The 25104-nt window shown below is 40.9% G+C and overlaps 1 protein-coding gene across 2 annotated transcripts in view; it reads left to right on the forward strand.

Moving 5' to 3' along the window:
• The window catches only part of SNX24 (sorting nexin 24), a 162365-nt gene that overhangs the window by 100362 nt on the left and 36899 nt on the right, over positions 1-25104 (forward strand). For both annotated transcript variants that reach the window (XM_045486958.1, XM_045486964.1), the window contains exon 3: positions 1952-2056. In XM_045486958.1, coding sequence (XP_045342914.1) covers positions 1952-2056 — 105 coding nt within the window. The remainder of the gene's footprint in view (positions 1-1951; positions 2057-25104) is intronic.

Below are 25104 nucleotides of genomic sequence, written 5' to 3' on the forward strand. Positions count from 1 at the left end.
GGAGTCAAGCCCTCGGAAATTTGGTGACCTCAGTCCTGACCAGCTGAAAGTGATCAGTGATAGGTGCTTGCCACCCTTCTGTCTTATCTCCTGCTTGTTCCTGACCTGCCACCCCTCCCCCACTTCTGGGGTCTCTGACAAGTCTTCTGACTCTCTTTCCTCTCTGTGGGTGTAGTGAAACCTTGCCTTCATTCACAGCAAGCCCATAGGGTCCATTTCCCCAAAGTGGGAGCTCAGGTGTTCAGGACGTATGCCCCTTACTCAGCAGGTCGTAATCTGCACATTCTTTTCTTTTTTTATTGTTTATTTACTCATTTATATCTTAGCGAGCAAGAGAAAGCAAAAGAGCAAGGGCAAGAGTGTGTATGAGAATTGGAAAGGAGCATAGAGAGAGAGGGAGCCGGAGAATCCCAAGCAGCCTCCACGCTGTCAGCTCAGAGCCCAATGCAAGGCTCGCTCTCACAGAGTGTGAGATCATGACCTGAGTCAAAATCAAGAGTCAGACGCCTAACCAAGTGAGCCACCCAGGTGCCCCTTTAATCTGTATATTCTTACTTCCAACACCAGGTCTGGCTTCCCGCTACACAGTCTCAGCAGGCTTTCCATATTTTTAATTAGAACATTAAACTTCATTCCATTTGAGTCGTGTGTTGGTTTCATATTGCTGCTCTAACATGTTAGCACCAACTGAGGGCTTAAGACAACAGATATTTATTTTCTTATTCTTCTTGTGGTCAGAAGTCCACAACGAGTTTCCCTGGGCTAAAATCAAGGCATCCCCAGGCTGGAGGGGCGCGTCCATTCCCTTTCCTTCTAGCTTCTCGAGGTCCCCTGGGCTCTCGACCCTCCCTCTGTCAATGAAGCCAGCCACGTGGCATCCTCCAGACTCTCTCTGAATCGGAGCCTCCTGCTTCCTTCTCATCGGGCATCTTATTATTACACTGAGCCCACTTGGATAGTCGAGGAGAATTGTTCCATTTTAAGACCCCTGTGCAAAGTACCTGGCCATGTAAGGTGACCTTCACAGGTTAGGATGTTGATGTCATAGGATGAGTCTCCCACAGGCAGCACTAACTCAGGTTCCAGTAGAATTTTTCTTTATATATGTTGTCCCTTAAAACTGCTGCCCAGAAAGGCTTAGCTGAGAACCGTGATTTTTCATGAACAGAATTTGGACCTAAATCTTAGGAGCATTGGAAGGATCAGTCTCTCTGTTTTAAAAAAAACTTAAGTTCATTCTATTGTAGACCTTTTGAGAAACTCTCCAAGTAGTTTGGTCTAGTTTACGTGTCATTTCCAGCGAGATAGTTAGAAACGTTGCATTTTATTTTGCTTTTTTATGTGAAATAATATGTAGAAAGACTTTACTTCTTCTGAGCAAAATTTCATTATATTAATTGATTTTGAAAATTATAGGGGTGCCTGGGTGGCTCAGACGGTTGGGTGTCCGACTTCAGCACAGGTCACCATCTCGCGTTGTGAGTTCAAGCCGCGCGTCGGGTTCTGTGCTGACAGCTAAGACCCTGAAACCTGCTTCAGGTTCTGTGTCTCCCCCTCTCTCTGCCATTCCCCTGCTTGTGCTCTCTGTTTCTCAAAAATGAATAAACGTTAAAAAATAAATTTAAAAAGATTATAAATGTCTTTACCTCCATTATAATGCATTTACTGAGCTTTTAATTTTTTGGAAAAAAGTAATCCAGTCTGAAATACTCACTGATATACAAGCATAGCAAAATCTACCAAAACCATAAAACGCTTATCCCGAAACCTAAACACTTAGGAAAGCCAAGTAAAGAATTTGTTACCGAAATTTCACTGTAATTATACTTTCTTGTATCTTTTTTATTGGAGATAGTTGTGGCTCATTTTCTTTTACTGCCTTTCCCCCTCAAATAATGTCTTTATAATTGAGACATTTTTTCTGTATTTTTGTTTGTTTCTATCTTTATAGCTTAAGAAATGTATAAAAACTCCAGAAATCCCTTCTAAACATGTTAGGAACTGGGTCCCAAAAGTCTTGGAGCAACGACGACAAGGTTTGGAAACATATTTACAGGTAAGATGTGTTTAGATCCTCGGTCAATAAAACGCAGTTTAAATAAATTTATGTCTCGATATTTTTTTTGTCAGAACTTCTGGGTGAGATGCAAAATATATCAACAGTCAGACATTCTAGATTAAAATAAAGAAAGTTTAAAATTAAAAATATGTTGTCAGTTGGTCCTTTTAGCTTTAACGAAGTTGTCTTTGTAATTGGTTCTCTGGATCAAGGAAGTGAAAATTTAGTATAAAGGTAAAAACTGATGTAAAGCAAATCTGTCCATGTTTTAATTCAGCTCTGTGAATTACTTTTTGCTTTTCGTTTGCTTTCCAAGATTTATTGCTTTCTCATGGCATTCCTAGCCTTTAGTTTTGGGTTTTGAGGACATAGAGAAACTGAATTTTTGTTGGGCCTGGCCAGTCCATATGTGGAATCAAGTTGAGAACAAGTCTGATGAAGTGTCGGCTTCTTTGAAAATTAGAATGTGTGCTTGTGAAAGAATGCGATAGGAGGCTCTTTTCTGCAGCTGAGAGGAGCAAGTGGAACTGTTGAGGGAAGAAAGAACAACGCTTGTCCTAAGTGACAGGAAAAGCAAAAGAAAAGATAGAGCAGTGCCAACTTCTCTCTGTTTTTAAATATAAAAGGCTAAAGGCCTCAGATGAATATTTCATGTAGTCATTAATCCGAAGAGAACCACACGGGGCAGGTGCAGGGATGGCACAGGTCGGGTGTTCAGTCAGGACACTGAACAATTGACAGGCAGATGCATGGGAATGACCCAGGTGAGCATAGCTGGGAAGATAAGGAAGAGCAGAGCTGGACCTCCCCTGAGGGTTATGGATTCGCCGTGATGAGCTATCCGTCTGAGACATGTTACATCACAGAAACAGCGGCTGTTCCTCTCCTTTTTATGAATAATACCTTGTAACCCCTGTAAGCTTTAATCTTAGGGTGGGTTCTGTGCAGGCAGGTAGCTGGAGGCTCTGGGAAGCCAGGACCCAGTTTCCACGACAGAGTTTTTCTGGGTGGTTGTGCCTGAACCACTCTTGGTTACAAGGGGAGGATATGCTGTCACCGCACGCTTCAGATGACTCTCTCCCACTAGAGAGATGCCAAGAGCCTCTTGGTGGCCTTGCATAGTTTTCTTGGTCTTGATGGTGCTCTCCAAGGAGAGTTGACATGCTGGAGACCTTGCGATCATCTGAGGAGGGCTGTCTTGACTGTTTTTGTTCTCTTCCTTTGGGCATGGCGGTTTTCACTGCCTCTCCCTGAAAGTGGGAGATTAAAGGAAAGGGGGACCACAAAGGACAGGAACATGTGTGGCTGTGTTCCCTGGGACTCTGTACATGGAGCTGTGAGCGTTCCCAAGCTTCTGGCAGCATTGCAGAGCAAAACCAAAGCAAAAAACCAAAACACGAGACTTTAGACATTGTGTATGCAAAGGGTAGAAAGTCATGTTCTCTGTAATTAAATGGAATAGGTAAACAGTGCATTCTTACTCATAAGCCAGATTTTCCACGGATATTGTATATCTTCAAGCTTTCATTGTGAAGAACGCTTTCCTCTTTTTCTTCCCATTGTCTTTGACACATGACTTCCATTACTACTTAGTGTAAACATTTTAAGTTGTTTGTACTTTGAATATAAATATGCAGATAAAATCATCTGGCACCGAGAGGAGTTTACAGTGACTCTCAAATTGGGCTTGGAATTTTCTATTCTCAGAAATGGGGCTTGAAAGATGTGGTTGAGGGACCAAAAGGGCTTGGTTCCTGTTGTGAGTTTAATATTCGTTTTCTTGTCACTTCAGTCTCCAAGGAGTTGCAGGGAGCCTTCTCTTCTCCCTTTTCTACCTGATTCTCTTTGTGGGCAGTGGGAGCTAGGTGGAACTTGGAAAGATGAGTGGGAATGCTTTATCTGTCCCAAGTGAAATGAAAACCCTGGGTTATGCATCATTTTGGGATAACTTGTGGTATGTAAGCCTCTTGAGGAGTAAGACAGCTTCCATGATCTTACGGTTCATGAGTTTGAGCCCCATGTCAGGCTCTGTGTTGACTGTGCAGAGCCTGCTTGGGATCCTCTCTCTCCCTCTCTGTCTGCCCCTCCCCGGCTTGTGCTCACTTGTTCACTCTGTCTCTCTTTTTTTCAGAATAAATAAATAAACTTATAAAAAAAAAAAAAGGAGTAGGCCAGTCTTTTCATGAACTGGCCCTTTTCTGGCCCATAAACCTGAGAGAGTATTATAGCCCAAGTCAGAGCATCTAAAGCTCACTGTGACCTTAGACGTTACCTAGTCCAACCTGCCTCCTGCCCTTCATTTACGTTCATGATTGTCTGTCTGGCCTCACTTTCCCACCCATAGAACAGGCAGATTAGCCTTTGACAGGGCCACAGAAAACACTTGTCCAGAGATCAGCTAGTACATTCTGGACCATGGGTGAGTGCAACACCATTCCCTAAGGTGGCCCACACTGCTCTTTTATTTTAGAGATGGAGAAACTGAGGTGTAGTATGGTTACAAAACCTGCCTCACTTCCTGGAATTTATTAGTTAATGAGATGGCCTGAAATGTTAGTTTCTTAACTCTCAGGAGGCTCTTTTCAAGCTGCATTGTAGAGTTTCTAATTTTTCAGCCTTGACATAGTTTTACTTAAGGCTATATTAATAATTGTAAAAGAAATGTCCTTATAATCATAAACTTTCACAATTTATTTAACTACCTACCCCCATCTCCCTTGATAGATTGATAGATTGGGAATTTTTAAAATCTATAACTTGATTATTTAGAATCCTACAGGGGCAGCTGGGTGGCTCAGTCGGTTAAGCATCCAACTTCCTCTCAGGTCATGATCTCGTGGTTTGTGAGTTCGAGCCCCATGTCAAGAGCCTGGAACCTGCTTCAGATTCTGTGTCTCCCTCTCTCTCTGCCCCTCACTGTTCATGCTCTGTCTCTCCCTCTCTCTCTCTCAAAAATGAATACACATTAAAAAAGTAAAAAAGAAAAAAAGAATTCTTAGGATTCATTGTGTCTTCCAACTGGAAAAGTTCCATAGCTTCTCTCTGGTTGTGAAATTGTTCCATAAAGTACAGGTACACCTACTCTGCAACGAAAGACAAGACACACATAGAGGGCCTAACCAGGTCTAACGTCGTAGAGTCCCAGAAAGAAGGAAGAGGGGAAAATACAAAAGTAGGGGAGGAAATAATCAAAGGAAAAATAGTTGAACATTTTCCCCGGCTGGAGGCTGTGAGCCTTTACATAGACCAGGTGCCCCGAGGGCAGAACCCAGAGAACCATAGAAGCCCTCCAGGGCTCGGACACAGCTGGCAAAATTTCAGTATGTCAGAAATAAAGATCCATACTCTTCCAGAAAAGAAAAACAAACAGCGGGCAAGGTTGAGGTTCCGCCCTGGCCTCATTTTCTTATCTGAGACTGGTCGAGTGGGCGGGTCCCTCTCCGTTCTTCAGTAGCAGCGTGAAATCGCAAGCTGGCTGGGCTTAGACAAAGACTTTTCATGCGTATTTCTCATGCGTCACTTGTTGCAGTAATGTGAGATTTATGTTTCTGAGACAGGGACACATCTCATGTCATTTACTGAAGAACAACAGCAGTTTACGTTTTCATCTTATTCATAAGGAGGGAACAACAGTTAACTCTGCAGTGAGTGTTGGGAGCTAGAGATCCAAGTGACCCATAGAAATCAAGACTAAGGATAATCTCAGCCAGAAAGAAATGCCTTAAAAGAAAAGTTCACTTAGAGAAAACAGTCCACAGCTGGTGTGGGGTTTGTCAAAAAGCACTTGCAGAATGCTATAGTCAGAGGACCCGATTACCTGACTAGCCTGCCTCTCATTTGTTTTTTGAACATGTAAAATATACTACAATGTTCCCTTGGGCCAGTAGTCTGGTGGACCAGAGTATTATATTTTTAACTCTTCCTCTAGTGCATGAAACATTTATTAAAATTGACATCGTGTGCTTGAAAACGCGTCTTCTCTAATTCTTGAATGCACTGAGCTATATATAATCAAATGAAGCTGGTTAAGTGTGCTATTCAGTCAAATGTGGCTTTTTGATCTGCAAGAAAAAGGTGTGTTCAGATTTTCCACTTACATTTCAAGGATTGCTCCTATGATTGAGCTTAGTTCAAACATCCATCCTTTCTCTCTTGGTCCCTTTTTTTGTGACCTTTAGTTTTTGTTGCCCACGTTTGGATTGGTGGCAGATTTCCCCTGCCCCCAACCCCCCTTTTTCTCTTTCCATTTTCCTTCCTCTGTTAGTTTGCATCTATTCTTGTCATAGTTACCTGTTCTCTTTAGTCTCTTCCTTGAGCACAACAAGGATTTTAGGATGTTTCACATCTCATCACTCTGGACCACTCTAGATCTAGGAGTCTGGGTTGACGGTCCCTGTTTTGTTTTTTTCCACTTGGAAAATACTGTGCCACTTCCTTCTGGCTTCTGTAGTTAATGATAAAATCCACTGTCATATTAGTGTTTTCCACTTGTATGTGAGGTGAGGTTTTAAGATGTCTTTTTTCAAGATTTTATCTTTGTTGTTAGTTTTCAGAAGCTTCATTGTGTGCCTTGGTGTGTATTGCTTTGGGTTTTTCCTGTTTAGAGTTTTGTTTCTCTGCTCCCTGCTTTCTCCTCTCCTTCTAGGACTGTGATCGTAGGGATACATGGGGTGTTTTGTGCTGTAGTCCCACGGAGACTTGGGTCTTCTTCTGGGTTTCTTTTTTTTCAGACTTTTTTCTCTGCGTGGGTCAGATAAGATCATTTCGGTTGTTCTGTCTTTCCATTTGCTGACTTTTTCCTCTGTTCTTTCCATTCTGCTGTTGAACTTGCCCACTGAGCTTTTTATTTTGATTATTGTATTTTTCAGGTTTAAAATTCCCACGGATTGTTCTTTATATAGCTTTTATTTCTTTGCTGACCCCTATATGTCTTTGTTGAGTTTTTGTACTGTTTCTTTTGTTTCAAATGTGTTCATAATTACTCACTGAAATATTTTTTTCTTTTTTTTTATTATTTTTTAACGCTTATGCATTTTTGAGAGAGAGAGAGACAGAGCATGAATGAGGGAAGGTCAGAGAGAGAGGGAGACACAGAATCTGAAACAGGCTCCAGGCTCTGAGCTGTCAGCACAGAGCCTGACGCGGGGCTCGAACTCACAGACTGCGAGATCGTGACCTGAGCCGAAGTCGGACACCCAACTGACTGAGCCACCCAGGCGCCCCTACTCATTGAAATATTTTTATCTTGGCTGCCTTACAAGTCATTATCTAACATCTTTGTCTTCTCAGTGTTGGCGTCTATCGATTGTCTTTTTTATTCAGTTTGAGAGCTTCCTGGATCTGATACGAGGAATGATTTTGGTTGATTCCTAGACATTTTTGTATTTTGTGACGAGACTCCGGATCTTATCTAAACCTCCCATCTTGGCTGGCCTTCTCTGATACCCCTCAGCCTGGGGGACAGGTGGGGGGACTTTATCTCATTTCTGCCAGATGCAGGTAGAAGACCAGATTTCCCACTTGGCCTTGGTTGACACCTGGGCTGGAAAGGGCCTTCTTCATTACTGCTAAGAGGAAAGGAGTCCCAGCTCTCCCTTGGTTGCCACTGACGCTTTGGGTGGGGCACGTTACTGTCTTGGGGCAGTGAGAATCCTGGCTCTCTGCTTGGCCCTCTCTGACACCCCCCTGGCATTGAGTGCCCCATTGAAGTCTCATGAGGTTGGAAGTCTAGGCTTCCTTCTAGGCTTTCCCTGGCTTGAGTGGAAGTGGAGCAACTATTCTTTCTGTGGTCGTTGGGTTGAGTAGAGTGATCGGTGTCTAAAAGTTTTCTCTCTTACTAGGCTATCGTTTTCACAGCCTTCTTACTAAAGGAAATGGGCTTTTATTGGGGCTTTATTTGTCTGCAACTCTTGGTATTTCCTGGCTGCCAGCTTTTTCTCCTGTATGTCGAGATACGTGAAGCAAAACGAAATCCCAGGAAAGATAAAATGTACCTCTGTGGCATTCCTTAGGTGCTGGCAGGTTTCATTTCTTCCCTCAACCTTAGGTACAATGTCCAATAAAATGTTTTAGTTGCATTCAGCAGGAGAAAGGGAAAAGTATAGCTGTTCCATCTTAACAGAACTGGAAGTCTGTCCTTTGAGTTTTTAGGTTTTAATATTATACTTTTTTGTTTTAGAAATTTTGTCTGATTTTTCCCCCCCCCAATCTGCCTGGATGTTTCTTTGGAGGTCTGTTTTTATCTTTTTCAAATATTTTAACTGTTGGTTTCCCAGGAAAAATGGTTATCACCATTTTTTGTAGTAATCACTACTGTTTTTGTAGTTTTTTTAATGAATAATTTACAGAAATTCAAATGAGAAAAGTGAAATACAACTTCACTAGAATTTTGATCGGAATTTCAGCATCACAAACTCAAAAGTTTTAGTCCTTATTTTCCTAGTTTTTAAATGGGCAGCATCTTTTGAACAGTATACCTCCTTGATCTTGAACTACTCTGCATAAACCTGAAACATAAATCATCTTGTAAGCCTTGTAAAAGCTTCCAGATTTTAAGTATATCTCTAGTAGGTTCTAGCTTACCATTGTTAATGGTTCTTTTTCTTAGACATGCATTTTCACAGTCCAAATCTTTGGAAACCTTGATGGTTAATAGATGTGTTGAAGAGACAGTTGCTTCTATCGTTGCTGCCTAATTGCAAAATATTTTCCTTTTTAGATTTAGAGACACAACTAGAATGACTAAATTAATAAACTTTTTTTAAACTTCTACTCTACTGTTTCCTTCCAGACACCTTTGTATATGCTTTTGTCAAGTAAAATAAAGCATGTGTTAAATAAATCTTGGTACACAAACATCATAAAAAGTGAAAGAATAGTGTTCCACATTCGTTTAGCGAAATGAAATGGTCCATGTTCTGGATGTGAAGTAATGTATGGTAAAGTTCTTCCTATCGAATGAATATCTCCAAGAGAATACTGTATTTCCTTTTTTGTCATTGATCTCTAAGTGTGAGAAAATTCATCTGTGATAGCATCTGAAGTTTCATGATCTATGACTTTACCTATGCACCCAATTTTGGTATATATTATGGAAGCCAGTAGTCAGATGTGGCTAATAAACATTTGAAATGCGGCTAGTCTGAATCACGATGTTCTGTAAAATATACACAGATTTCAAAACCTTTGTACAAGAAAGAATGTAAAATATCTCAATAGCTTTTATAATGATTACACTTGAAGTAATATTTTGTATAGGGTCGAACAAAATATATTGTTCCTTTTTACTTTTTTCATGTGGCTACCAAATAATTTAAATGTGAAATTTACTTTTTAAGTTTATTTATTTATTTGGAGAGAGGGAGAGAGGGGGAAGGGCAAAGAGACAGGGAGAGAGAATCCCAAGCAGGCTCCACACCATCAACACAGAGCCAGATGTTGGGGCTTGAATTTATGAAATGCGGCATCATGACCTGAGCCGAAACCAAGAGTCAGAAGCTTAACCAACTGAGCCTCCCAGTGCCCCAAATTTTACATTTTTAATTATTATGCAGTATATCTGTGGCTTCCATTTTACTTCTGTTGGATCGTGGTGGTCTAGAGTATTCCTGTCTCTCTCTGTTGTCATTATCTGAGTCATCTAATCATCAGGAAACACTTTACTCCCTTGATTTTTTTTTTCTTTATTCTTTTGGGTAGAAAATGAAAATTGCTAAATATTTAACTGTGTTCAATGAAAACTTTCCAAACCTTGAAAGATAATGAGTACTTTGGGCAACACAGTAAGAAAGCTAAAGCGTATTGTAATGATTATTATTTATTTCATTGTCTTTCCAAATGATTCTGTTGTTCTATAGATGTTCTTATTATTTTCGTATTTTCTTAGCACAGTTGAGAATAACTGATGAGTAATGATGAAATGATACTTAGAATCACAAAGTAGCAAAGTGTTGCAAGGTATAGGAAAAATAAGATTACTAAAATTCAGTAATGTGTATTAGGAAAGAATCCAATTGATTCATATGGTAATCCTAAGAGTGAAGGAATTTGGTTCTCTTTTTTTAAAGATACACGAATTTTCTTTTTTTTGGAAGACATGTAAGAAAGAATAAACGTCATAAAATACCAATTTTTATCAATAGAAACACTTAATTTTCTCTTTTTAAAAAAAAAAAAAGTTTATTTCTTTATCTTGAGAGAGAGAGAGAGAGCACAAGCCAGTGAGGGGCAGAGAGAAGGGGATACAGAATCCCAAGCTGGCTTCATGCCATCATTGCAGAGCCCGATGCGGGGCTTAAACTCATGAACCCTGAGATCATGACCTGAGCAGAGATCGAGAGTCAGGCGCTCAACGGACTAAGCCACCCAGGCGCCCTTAATATTCTGCCTTTTAAATGTAATCTGTCATTCTTTTGATTCTTCTTTTCATCTTTGGTGTTCTGTTTTACCGTAGAACTTTGTTACTGTAGTTATTCTGTATCTAGGCATAGATTTTTTTTTCATTTATATTTTTGTGTATTGTGTGTATGTTTGTGTGGGTGCGCACACGCTCTCTCAATCTGAATATAGGTACCTTTCAGTGTCTCTGGAAAATGCCCAGGTATCATATCTTTGATTGTTGCCTCTTCCGTACCCCCCCCCCTTTTTTTTTTATTTTTTTAATTCTCAGTCTGACAAAAGTGATGTCTTCATAGGTCTCATTTGTTTCTGCTAGTTTTTGCACATGGTACTTTGTTTCCTCTTAGTGTATTTATGTGTGGTTTTTGTTTGTTTCAATTTTTAGCTTGGGTAATGCATTTCCTTGTACCTTCATCCTTGGGGATTTTTTTTCATGTCCAGGATTCAATTTACTTTTTACACAAGATAGAATTTTTGTTTGCTTTTGCTAATCACCTAGGAGCACTACCAACTGGGTGGGACTTCTTAGCTTGGAAGTTTTTTTGGACCACACAAAAGGCATTAGATTAGGTTCCAAACCTGTGAGTGGGTTTATTTCTCTGTTTCCCTTCCTCTGGGTATGTATCCTTCAACAGCTTCATTTGGAGTTCGCCTCTTAGATCCCTGATGCCCACCTGTCTTGAGCAAAGCTTAGGCTTTATCTTCATTTCTTCTGTTCATGCAGCTTTCATAGTAGATGCTCAAAGTTCTAGGGTTCGACTTGCCTGTGGGAAAGGACCAGCTCTGGTGCTTGCTTATCTATCAGGATTTCAGTTTACATTTGATGTAAGGATGCTCGTGATTCCTTACTTTTTTATTACCTCAGTGATGCATTTTTTAAAAATTTCTTATATATATTTATATATATGTGTGTGTGTATGTGTGTGTGTAATTATATTTAATATGTATTTATATTTTAAAATATATATTTATATTTATAAATACAAGATATGTGAAATATATTTAAATGTATATATTGTGAATGTATTTACATATATAGCATTTTTAGGATCCTCAGTATTCGTTTCCAAGAAAATATGGCTTAGTGAAATGTTCAAGTGCTAAATCACTCCTCCTGGTTAGCCAGATACTACTACCAGGATTTACCATATGGACTTCTCTCTGCAGTTACATACATAATTTGCTACAATACGTTCTTCAAACACAGAAAAGTTTGGAAAATAAGTTTAATTATTTTACTGATTATAAGATTCTGTTTGACAGTGTTTGCTTCCCAAATCAAAATGGATTTGATATCCTGTTCATTCAGGGGAGGGTATGTGATTATGCAGGAATCTCTGGGAGGGTCCACCTGCCTCAGCAAGTGACTTGTCATGTTCCATACCGGAGCAGAAGCCTTTATAAAATGCCACCTGTCATATACATGTGCTGTAAAATAGACCTTAAACATTCCCACAAGTTAGTTCCCAAAGAGGTTGCGTCGTGACCTAAACATGTTTTTTTGGTTTTTGTTGTTGTTGTTGTTTTTAAATTACATAGCTAGTATGTAGGCTTAATGCCCTGGGGTACATAGAATAATTTTTTTTTTTTATCTGCCTTTGACTCTTATTCAGCCACCACCCTCCCCACCCCAGTGTACTTAAGAAGACACTTTCTTCCAAAGTAGGCTGGCTTTCTGATTCCACTGTGCATATTTTCCAGCCTTTCTTTATCTTTTTTTTATGTTTATTTTTTATTGTTGAGAGAGATAGACACAACACAAGTGAGGGAAAGGCAGGAGATAAGGAGACACAGAATCTGGAGCAGGCTCCAGGCTCTGAGCTATCAGCATAGAGCCCAACGTATGGCTCAAACCCATGAACCGTGAGATCATGAGCTGAGATCATGAGCTAAGCCAAAGTCCGGCGCTTAACCAACTGAGCCACCCAGCCTCCCGTATCTTTTTTCTTTTTTTTTAATTCTTATTTATTTTGAGAGAGAGATGGAGAGCAAGTCAGGGAGGGGAAGAGAGAGAACGAGACAGAGACCCAAGCAGGTTCTGTGCTGTCAGCAGAGTCGGATGCAAGGCTCAAACCCACGAACCCTGAGATCATGACCTGAGCCCAAATCAAGAGTCAGACGCTTAACTGACTGAGCCACCCAGACACGCCAGCCTTTATTTTTAACCTGTCTTTATCTTTCTTTTTTCATGAGCTTCTTTACCCTTCTAAAGATTCTGTGGCAACTTGATCCCGTTCCCCATTTTGCAGTAAGAAACTACGGCTGACACGCTGGAGTGGCGTTTTATTTTGGTAATTGTTGGGTGAACAGCCGTTGGGATGCCTATCACCTGTTGCTACATGAAAATGCTGGAATAAGAGCCCAGGTACCCCCAGAATTGCTTGGTCATTAAGTGTCTGATACCATCATGGCATTGTCTCAGAACTGTCCTCTTTTGCTTAATAAGCAACTTCTATACTAGTTGGAGCACACCCTTAAACCGTTTTGTGAATCACATTTTCTTCCACACTTCCCTTTTCTTTTTTTTAATTGAAGTATACTTGACATACAATGTTATATCGGTTTCAGGCATACAGCTTAGTGAGTGGACCATTCTATCCACTACACAATACTCACTGCCATAAGCTCGGTTACCATCTGTCACCGTACAGATGTTACTGAGTATATTCCCTATGCTGTACCTTTCCTTCTAGATTTATCTTTTAATGACCATAAACCACTTATAAACCAGATATTTTACTCGTACATTACATAAAACGTCAATTTTGTGGCCAACAGCCATTTTTTAGATCTGTTTTTTCATTTTGGGTTCACTTCTTTGAAGTGCACCAGGAATTAATATTCTTTTGGGGGGACCTTTTCTCCATGTACTGTGCAGACCCCCCAAAATGTATTTTTTTGTTTTAATCACTCCATGAGCATCATAAGGTAGGCACAAGTGAGCTGACAAGGACAAAGTAAATGAAACTGAGCTGAGATTCAAGTCTTTAATGTTTTCAAGGTTCACTTACCAGAGAGGGGCTCCCTCTTGCTTTATCCCAGCAAAATTGCAAAGCACTATGTGTCATAAGCTTCCAGGATTGTGAGTGGTCAGAACCAGAAAGGTTCAGTTTGGAACAGGTTTCTATCTAAGATCTTAGAATTATCATTAAGTTAGTTTTACTTCGTAAAGGAGTTTCCACCTCTTTATTCTCATATAATCATAGATATTTCCAAAGGTGAAAATTTTCCTCTGTATAATATTTTCATCCTTTTTCTCTACCTTCCATTTTGGTATTTTTAAGATATATGTGTGTGTCTCTTCCTGGCCATCCAGTTCTGGCTGAGGTATTTAGCCAGAATTTCAATTATTATCGAAATTTTCTCTCTTCATCCACCCCTGGCAGGGTAATGTCATTGATGAAGCTGAGTGAACTTGGAGTGCATACCCGGGAAGCCCCATGTTGTTCCGATGGCCACCCTATCTGTGCCTTATAGCTCAGGTCCTTAGAATTTTGAGTTTCTCTCACAAATTAAGAAGTCATATGATGGCGGTTTCGCTTCTTACAAAGGACTTCCTTTAAAAGGCACCTGAAGTAAAGACCAAGATCTCGTGTATTGGGGGTGGGGGGCGTACCGGGAAAAGAGGGATGTACAATTTGGGCTTCACCAAATCACCATAAAAGCCTGGAGAAGTCACAGTAAGTATAAAGGTCCTGCTTATCACACGAGACAAACTGTTCTTTGTTCTCGTTAAAGATGGTGAACAGGGTGTTAAATAATATTAATGGCTGGGATTGTCAGTACTTAACAGTACTTTCCTTGTACAAGTGATTTTATTGATCGATACAGACTCCATGTAACGGGGCAGATTATTTTTAGTGATTTCATCGAAACCTTAACCAAGTTTGTTAGTGTGCCACGTATCTTTAAATAGATCTAGATGATGATGTAGATTAAGAAAAGCAAACCACCATCCATCTCTTTTTGATCTGTTAATAACTTAAATCCATCATTGCTAGCAAGTGTTTTCAGATTCTGTTGCGCATACGTTTCTCTTGTGCCTGGTTAGAAATCCTGGAACCTTGTTTCACTGGTTGGTTGTTCATGTAGGAAAACCCTAACCACTTATCCAGAATTGAGAAGGCAGGTTAGTTGTCATACTTGGCGAAATAATTGTCAAAACGTGAAGAAGAAAAATTGTGTTTCCTAAGTTTCATTTTTGTAGGCACTGCCCTCTAGATTCTTAGGTTTTATGATAGTTCTTGAAGACTGTTTTGTGCTAAGCTGAAGACACTACGAAAGCTATAAATACTTAGCACAGTATATGATATTTCTTCTCGTATAAATATTTTTAATTTTAATTATAGAGAATTGTGCTACTTAATATCAAATGTGTTTTTTGCTTTCTCAGTGATTTGCTTGCTTCCCATTCATCTTGAAATGAACTTCATTTAAAATAATTTTTAGTGGAGTGCCTGGGTGGCGCAGTCGGTTGAGCGTCCGACTTCAGCCAGGTCACGATCTCGCGGTCCGTGAGTTCGAGCCCCGCGTTGGGCTCTGGGCTGATGGCTCAGAGCCTGGAGCCTGTTTCCAATTCTGTGTCTCCCTCTCTCTCTGCCCCTCCCCCGTTCATGCTCTGTCTCTCTCTGTCCCAAAAATAAAAAAACGTTGAAAAAAAAAAAATAATTTTTAGTACTTGGGGCGCCTGGGTGGCTCTGTCACTTAAGCGTCCGACATCGGCTCAGGTCACAATCTTGTGGTTTGTGAGTTTGAGCCCCACATGGGGCTCTCTGCTCTCAGAACGGAGCCTACTTTGGACCCTCGGTCTCCCTGTCTCTCTCCTCCTCCCCTGCTTGCTCTCTCTCTCTCAAAAATAAATAAAAACATTTTTAAAACTTTTAAAATAAAACAAAATAATTTTTAGTACAGAACAATTTTTTTAAATTTCCGGTACTAGCCATATGTATTACTCCTTTAAAGAAAACAATACCTTTTTCTTTCGAGGAAATACATGAAACCAGTATTTTTTTAAATGCTTATTTAGTTTTGAGAGAGACAGAGAGAGAGTGTGAGCATGAGTGGGGAGGGGCAAAGAGAGAGAAGGACAGAGAATCTGAAGCGTGCTCTGTGCTGACAGCAGAGAGCCCGAAGTGGGGCTCAATCTCGCAAACCCCGTGCTAAAGTCAGACGCTTAAGCGATTGGGCCACCCAGGAGCCCCTGCCGGTATTTAGAAAATCCACAGAGTGCATTCTTGCTTACTTTGGGTGGGTGAGCCTGGCAAAGGAAGCCTGACCTGCAGAGCTATGGATATTGAGCCTTCAGAGGTCATATAGGTCAGTGGAGGTAAGGGCAGTAAAGGCAATGTGAAAAGCTCTAGGAACCTCACACCTGATGGGGAGGAACCTGTGTGGAAGAAGGGAAGGGAAGGCAAACAAGCTGTATGCACCAAAGTGCCTTGAATGAGGCTTACAACTTAAAACTTGGGGACTTTTAAGACTATGAATTACCAAATATTGACCACCTGATTTGGCGGTATGTACTGATTTAAAAACCAAAACCCTCTTAGTAGTCATAAAGTTAGCTTTAGTGCCCTAAACGGGAGCCTTGGGTTGATAAGATGAATGTCTGGGCTAAATCGTCCTGGACAGCTGTCTCTGCTTGTTGGCCAGCTCAGGGCTGCGTGCTGTTTCTAGAAAGGGGGTGGGTGAGATGTGGGGTGTTAACACACAGACTTGGACTCATTGCAGAACGCCAGCTCCAAGCCCCTTCTAGAAACAAGTAGTCCCCCTCGTGTCATTTCATCTATATGGATGCAAAGGTAGCCACATACTTCTTTTTCTTTGCATGCAAACTCACCTTACAATGTGGATGCCTTTGTCTGATGAAAACTTAACACCCTGAGCCAGCATTACGTTTCTGTGACTTTTCGTTCTTTTACAAAGATGGCTATAGTGGGCTTGACTCTGTCTTCGGTGCTACCACTTTCCATTCAGAGAAGATTTTATGAAGCCTGACATTTTTTTTAACGTTTATTTTGAGAGAGAGCGCGCGCGCACGCTCGTGCGTGTGTGAGTGGGGAGAGGGGCAGAGAGAGGGAGAGAGAGAATCCCAAGCAGGCTCCATGCTCAGCATAGAGTAGAGCCCGACACAGTGCTCGATCTCACAAACCGTGAGATCATGACCTGAGCCGAAATCAAGACTTGGACACTTAACCGACTGACATTATTCCTGAGGTACTTTTGATTTGTATTTTATCAGATTTGTATGTGATAGACTCATGAGTTTTGAAAGAACTGGCTTTTTTCATCAGGTTTAGTTTTAGGTTGATGACTTCAGTTTAATCAAAGAATCTGTTCCGTGGTCTTTTATTTTCTGATATAAACAGTCTTATTTCTTCACAGACATCAAGCATTCTTTCCTTGCAGGGGCACCTGGGTGGCTCAGTCGGTTAAGCATGCAACTTATGCTCAGGTCATGTTCTCACACCTTGAGGGTTTGAGCCCCACGTCGGGCTCTGTGCTGACAGCCCAGAGCCTGGAACCTGCTTCAGATTCTGTGTCTCCCTCTCTGCCCCTCCCCTGCTCCCGCTCTGTCTGTCTCTCTCTCTCTCTCTTTCTCTCTCTCAAAACTAAATAAACATTAAAATAAAAAAATGATAAAGAATTCTCTCCTTGCAGATTAATGTATTTTTAGTATATCAGTATTTTTGTTACTGTTCTGATTTATACAGGTGTTCATATTCAGCAACTTTGAAAAACATAAAGGAGAAAAATAATTTTCTGTAATTCTTCCACTTAGACCACTGTTCCTGAACCAGGGGCAGTTTTTCCTCGCAGGGGACATTAGATGACACATATAGACATTTTTGGTTGTCACAGTTTGAGGATGGGGTGCTACCAGCATTTAATGGAGGGTGTGGTCAGGGATCCTGCCCAATATCTTACAGTGCACAGGACAGCCCCCAACAAATAGTCACTTGCTCCAAAATGTTACTAGTGGCAAGACTAGTTTTATAAACTCTTTTCTTAATTTAAAAACATATCTCAGGGTCCCTGGGTGGCTCAGTCAGTTAAGCGTCTGAGTTTGGCTCGGGTCATGATATCACAGTTCATGAGTTCGAGCCCCACATTGGACTCTGTGCTAACAGCTCAGAGTCTGGAGCCTGCTTTGGATTCTGTATCTCCCTCCCTCTCTGCCCCTCTGCCACTCATGCTTGTATGCTCGCTCTCTCTCTCTCTCTCTCTCTCTCAAAAATAAATAAAAATATTTTTAAAAATTTTTAAAAATAAAAACTTATCTCAAACATTTACCATAACTATATTAGGTATTCCTCTAAGATAAGGTTTTTAAAAATCCTTTATTTTTTTATTATGGAAATTTTCAAGATATATAAAATAATATAATAAAATTGCAGATATCCATCATCCATCTTCAGTAATTATCAACTCAGAGACAATTTTGTCCATATTCCCAGACATATCCCACCTTCCCATATTATTTTGAAAAAACTCACAGATATCTTTTATCTATAAATATTTCAGGATGTATCTCTAATAGATAAAGTTTTTTTAAAAAAAACTATTTTAATAAATGCTCCATTATATTCTATGCTATGGATGCATTATCATTTATTTCAGAGCCTGCTCTTAAGTTTTGGGATTCCGTTTAATTTTCAACCTAGAGTGTTTTGGGGTTTTTTGGGGTTTGTCTTTGTTTGTTTTCGGTGTTTTTTTGTTTTTTGTAGATCTTCATATGGCATATTCTCCTGGTTCCACAGGTAAAGGGGAAAGTGTGCAAACTAAGCAAGGCGAGAATGAGCACAAGACCCTTAATTTCATTAAACACTGTGTAACTGGTAAAGATTAATGTCCATATCTCTTGCTAATTCTTTCCAATTACTTAGTTCATATAAATTCCCAAGCCTGGTTAATTATGCTGAAGTCAGGTAGTAATTTTGAACACTGTTCCGACAACAAGGGAATTTTCCTGGTCTAACCTTGCCCTCTCACACAGACTCTCAGCAGATTAGGCCCTCAGCCCAGAGTCCATTCATTTTCTGCTCAGGCCTAATTGCTGCCGACTGGCTGCCACAGGTACCTGGATAGCCTGCGTTTAAGGAGGCAGGGACTTCTGAGAACAAATAAGGAAAGATTAATTGTTTGTTTTGGGCCCTCCCAAGAGAAATGTGGGTCCTTAATCAAGAAAAATAATTTCTTCTGTTGATTTGGCTTATTTGGAGAAAAGATAATTGTGTAAAGGTACGTGCAAAGTGGTGCCTTTTCTAAGAGGTATTGCCACTTACCTCCACAAGAGACAAGGGCACGGGGAAATAAATGTAAGACACTGACGAAATGGATGAGGATGCCTCACATTTCTCATAGTAAGTAATCTGGCTGTTGGGCTTTCATTGGGACCAATAGTGCTAGCTGCAATTGTCATTTGTTTTGTCTGGATCTTTGGAAAACTAATCAGGGAGACAATAGTGTAAAAAAAAAAAAAAATCAACAACACTTTTCCAAATTGTTCTTAATTGCTGGAGTACAAAGTGAGCTAAATGCTGTGATGTTTCCAATTAAGGAACCTGTTTCAAGCAAGCGCCATTAAATCTATCTTTCCCAGTCTGATAAATAAGCGATCAAAGAGTAGAGGAGATGAATTGAGACCAGTTAGTTCCAGATTCCTGAAAACAGGCCATGTGAACGAATATTAGTAATGATTTGGGGCAATTTTTGGCACGGGAACAGTGTCACACCTTCTGGCCAATCAAAAAAGGAAATTGATGAAAGGTTACCATATTGCTTACGGTTTTTAGTATCGAAAACTCTTTGCTTTCTCGAATCTCAGGTTGTGTGAGAAAGACTTTTGACGTGTTCTAAATCAAAATTGACCCATGACTTCAGCGAATGAATTAAAAGAGAAAAGTATAATGTCCCTCTGACAGGAAGGAATAAGGTTGTAAACACCGGAGTGTCTATACTAGTCAGGAATCAGCATGATTTTTCTGTAAAAGACCAGCTGGTAAATATTTTAGGCTCTGCAGGCCATACAGTCTCTGTCACAACCACAGGACTCTGCCACTGTCGTGTGAAGGCTGCCGTAAGATGTTAAAAGACGGTACGTAGCAAGGGAGAGGGCCTGTGTTCTAATAAAACTTTATTTACGAGGGGATGCAGCAGGCCAGATTTGGGCCTCGGGCTATAGTTGACCCTTGAATTTAAAAGCCGGTCTAGAACCTCCACTCACTGCTGTCTCACCTGGGGTTGTAACTTAACCAGTCTGTGCCCTAGTCACCTTTTCTGTAAAGGGAGTTTAAAAGGCCTACCTCATAGAGTTGGTAAAGAGGACCACGTGAGCTAATGTATATGAAGTACCATCTAGTTCCTAAAATAGAATAGACCTACGTTGAAGAGCAGCTCTCCCTTCTTCCTTAGATCTGTTTGCCCCCAGTCCCAAAATATCCTCAGGACTCCGAAGAGCCACAAGGATTAATGCCTAATCTTAATTATTTAGCCGTGGAAATTAAATTAGAGGATATTCCTTCAGGAACCATCTCATCAAGTCAGCTCAAACCATGACTAATTTAAAATACTATTGAGGGCCATCCTGGGCAGAAATGTCCAAGATGCTGCAAGATGTTGTCACTAGGAAGTTCCAATGGAAATGCTTTATCCATTCACTCGCTCATTGATTCATAAAATAAACACCCTTGGAGGACCTGTGCTGGGCCGCAGAGTCTGCCTGCGCTTTACGTTTAGTCCTTCCCAGTCCCAGCTCAGCAGCGTCATCTGGTATTTGAGGTTGAAGTGAGTCTGTTTAAATATGGACCATTTCGTCTAGGACGATGTGCACTGAGGCTCTCTGAAAAGCCCCTCTGTTTTCCTCAGTAGACAAAATAGTAGGAAGTAAATCAGGTAAATCAGCTTAAACCTTTTGAAGAACCTGCTGGTCAGGGGAGACGATTTGAGGAGAGCCGGTGTAGGCATCTCATCCCTGGGGGGCAGCACTTGTAGCCCTCTTACTGGCGTATACAAGGCCAACTGTGCACAGTCCCCCCGTTGGAATGTAGAAAGCAGTCAGGAAACTTGCAACTATATTTCTTTTTTATCTGACAAACAAGTGAAGCCAGCTTTATGAATATTGCTGCTCAGACTGATTCCGACCCTTTCACAAGTCCAGATGTCAGGCAGCCTGGGGTCCACAACCAGGGGCGTCGCCCTGGTGCCCTTGATTGCGTGTTCGTTATAGCTTATTGCCTGTCAGGTGCCTCATGAGGCTGTGTTACCAACTGAACCTCACGGAAGGCGCAAGTTGCTTAAAAGCGAGCCTAGCAAAGGAAGGGCAGACTGAAGACAAAACTAAAGATTGCTTGCCCGGTGAACAGCAGGAAGGAGGCAGCATCGGTGCGGGCGCTGTCCCCCAACTCCTGCCAGCTGGCTGCGGCCTCGGCGCAACCCACCCCCCACCCCCCCACCTCCGAAGGCTCCGGGAACCCCAAGTGGGAAAGTAACTGGCTTTTGAAAGAACACAAGCCTGGGAGAGAACGTTTTGAAAATGGATGTCTGACGAAGTTTCTATCATTATGGGATTTGGCTGCCAGGATGAATGTGTGTAACCTAAAATTCTCTCTACCTCCCTTAAAACTTGGAAACAGAATTTTCTAGCCTGTTCAAAAACCTTTCACAAGAAGAGTTTCAGTTGGGTCTTGGATCCAGATTTTTCTAAATGCAACATTTTTCCACTTGCTCTCCAAGAACAACTGTGTGACGTCAGGAAAGCAGGGAATTTCTTGGCCAAACCTCATTAAAACGTCTTTGTCTTACTGGAGGTTGGAATGGGAAAAATTGGTACTCTGACTTAGCAAGTGCAGCTGTTGGACCTACCGGTCTTTGTGAGATAGTGTTTCCAACAAAGGCAGTTCTTAGCACCAAATATTTCTGAAATGAACAAAATTCTCAGTCATTCTCGAACATAGTGCAGAATAGTCACTTAAGACCACCTTAAGAGGGGCTCCTGGGCAGCTTAGACAGTTAAGCCACCGACACTTGATTTCGGCTCTAGTCATGATCTTACACTTAGTGAGTTCGAGCCCCACATCTGGCTCTGGGCTGACAGCGTGCAGCCTGCTTGGGATTCTCTCTCTCCCTCTCCCTCTCTCTCTCTGCCCCTCCCCTGCCCTATCTCTCTTTCTCTCAAAATAAATAAACTTAACAAAAAAGAGATCACCTTAAGGCAGCATACTCAGTTACATTCTAATGTTAAAAGTATCGTTATTTGTAATTTTTAATAAAAATAAACATTCTTTGTATCATTGATAAGCACAATAAAATAAAATTTGTTTTAAATCTTGTTTCATCTTGGGATACCTGGGCGGCTCAGTCGGTTGAACATCCAACTTTGGCTCAGGTCATGATCTCGTAGTTCCTGAGTTTGAGCCCCTCATCAGGCTCTGTGCTGATGGCTCAGAGCCTGGAGCCTGCTTCGGATTCTGTGTATCCTCCTCTCTCTGTCCCTCCCATGCTCATGCTCTGTCTCTCTCTGTCTCTCAATAATAAATAAACATTAAAATAAATAAATAAATAAATAAATAAATAAATAAATAAATAAATAAATAAATGTCTTATTTCATCTTTATATTTCTTAAAATTTCCTTTTGTGTATTTCTTACATAGCACATAATTAAGACAGTGATACCTTAATGGTGTATAATTAAGTAAATATGTATATTTTAGGATGGGGGCTGAACTCCTTTTCCTTTGAGAGGCCTATGATGAAAAGTGTTTGGGATACACTACTCCCTCTTTGGCAGAACCCCTGTTCCATTCGTGCCAAGGTGTTTTAAGTAAGTAAAATAATGTAGTTACAGTGTGTTTAGAACTTGTGAAAAAAAAATTTCTTTTCCTGTAGGGCTTATTTGTAATTTATTAAACAAAGTGCTCAGGTTCCCCAAAAAAATTTCGAAGGGCCTTTCCCAGTTCAGAACTTGGCAAACTCCCATCTTGCTTTTGGACTAAAAATGGCAGGTTATTTTCAGGCTCGACGAAGAGTCTTACCTCCATATCCCTGAAGCCAGAGTAAATTCTAGTTGTGGCAATACACTTAGAGTCTAAAGAATGTCTAGTACTTTTTTTTTTTTTTTGAGAGAGAGAGAGAGACCAAGTGAGCGAGCAGGCAGCTGAGCAAGGGCAGAGAGAGAGAGAGAATCCCATGAGGGAAAGAGTGAAAGAGAGAGAGAGAAGCAGGCTCACCTTAAGTGGGGTTTGAGCTCACCCAATGTGGGGCTCGAATTGACAAACCATGAGATCATGACCTGAGCCGAAGTCAGATGCTTACCTGACTGAGCCTCACAGGTGCCCCGGAATGTCTAATACTAAAGCATTCCCTGGCTTTGCCTTCTCTACTTTTTCTTCTCATTTACAGAATGGGTATTATTTTATTTTAACTTTACTTTTTCCGCAGATGCTGTTTGCCTCCTCAGTGAGGGTTGTGGCTTCTACCCTGTTTTCTGTGCTCCCTGACCCTCCTAGTGATTTGAGATGACATTTGAGTCATTGTCTCTTGCCTCAGCGTGCCTTTCATGTAGCAGATACGTAAATTGATTTTTCGCTTTTTCTCCCTCATCCACCTGGGCAGGAAGGTAGAGCAGCGACATCTGAACAGAGGATATGTTGTTGGAACTCTGATTGTCTGTCTCTGTTATTGTTTCAAACCGTTCACGATGATGCCTCATGCCCTACTGAGACCGTCTTCATCTTCCAGATACACAACGGAATTCGGCACTGCTGTACCCAGGATGCGCCTCGGGCTTATTTCCAACATTATTCATCATCGCATTGGCACCTCTCTGGTGGACACTTTCTCCACAGAGCCTCTCGGGTACTATTTTGGAAAAATCTGGGCCATTTTGGGCCATTCATAGGTTCCTTTATAAAATCATTCTTTTCACTAAAAATAGTCCCATGACTGTGCCCTGCAAGCTATTCATAATCAGTCAGAGAAGTACTTTCCTTGGTTGTCATCACCCTGCCATTATCATTATTCAGTGTTTCTAGATCCTCATGGCAGTTTTCCTCATTCGCTTGGGGTACTCTAGTTCACCCTGAGGTGGATATTCCTACTCACCGTCATCTCTGACCTACCAAAAAATTGTCTCATGGCTCTTTGTCAGGTACCAAACTGTCATATTCCTAGGCCACGTGTCCAGAATTCCAGCCTTACTCTTCCTATCTCTTCTGTGCCAATCACACTAGCTGACTACCTGCCCCCTTGTCTTGACCCTTGTGTTTACCCTACTCTGTACCCTGTATGTCCGGATACCCCATACCCCGTATGTCCCTTTCTCGCATCTCTGTTCACCAGAGCATCCTGAAAGGCTTATTTGCAGTTGCCCCTCCTTCGTGAGACCTTTCTTGATTCTCCACACACAGATGTGATACTCTGGAGCCCGAATGCACCTTAGCTGTGCATACACCAGCACATCTTACCTTCTGTTACAGCTCCTAGGGCAAACTTCTCCACACCAAGTTTTCAGTCCTGCCTGCCACCCACCTGGGCTCCCCTAAACATCTTCCAACTTCAGTTCAGCCCACCCTGATGGCTGTCCAAGCCTGCAAGATGAATAGTTTGGTTTTAATGATATCTGGTATCATTCTGACCCTTTCTTGTGTTATTTTTTGTTCCTCTCTGGTAGTTGGGGACATAATCTGAGATTGGAATAACAGTAGTGCCCACATTCATCATGCAGTTTTTCACTGCATTGTATTCTCTGAGTTGATAGTGGTATTTCTGTATTATTTGGTATGTACAACATTTAAAATGGGGCTGCATAGAAATTTTAAATTGTATACAGCAAAAAAGTCACCACGAATTCGAATCATGAAACAAAAAGACTGGAAAATATGCATAATATATAGGACAGAAGTCTGATTGCTGTGGTATGCAAAGAGCTGTTACAAATCACTAAGAGAGAGATAACCCAGTAGGAAAATGGACAGAATTCACTTATTTAAAAAATTATAAATGCTCAGGAAACAAGAGAAAAAGATGCTTTATTATTAATCGGAGGGTAGTAAATTAAAATGAGATATTTACTTATGGAATTGCAAAGATTCAAACAAAACATTTGTACTATACCTTTAAGGTGACTGCCCGTTGTGGCAACCTTCTGGAGAAGCAATTTGGCATTTCCCTCTCTAGGAATTTATCCTACAATTATTCTTGCATAGTTGGGCTATGCTGTATGTAAGGCTTTTATTTCATTGCAATGTAATTATACTAGAAATTGCCCAATAAGGTGCACATTAGTGGAAAATGTAGTGGAATACACTACTCCTTTCTACTACGGTGGAAAGCTCTCCAAAATACTCCACAGCAGTTCCAAAGAATGCTTTAACTGTCTATATGTAGGGACAGGGAAAGATGTCTAAGCATTATGGACTGATGCCAGAAGAAATAAGGGAGGTCTTCCAGAGACCCTTTTAATGCTTTGTCTTATGATTAGTAACATTCACAATTCAGAGCTCTGTGAAGACCAAAACACAGGGAAATCTTGTAATCGGAGTCATAGAAAACAGACAAATGGGGAAGATCCTATCTTTTTATGGTTGAAGTTTTTAAAAGCCTTATTTAAGGAGAAGAAATCCGTGGTATTTATTTATCCTTATAACCA

The sequence above is a fragment of the Leopardus geoffroyi genome, chromosome A1, assembly GCF_018350155.1.
Source record: "Leopardus geoffroyi isolate Oge1 chromosome A1, O.geoffroyi_Oge1_pat1.0, whole genome shotgun sequence".
NCBI classification, from domain to species: domain Eukaryota; kingdom Metazoa; phylum Chordata; class Mammalia; order Carnivora; family Felidae; genus Leopardus; species Leopardus geoffroyi.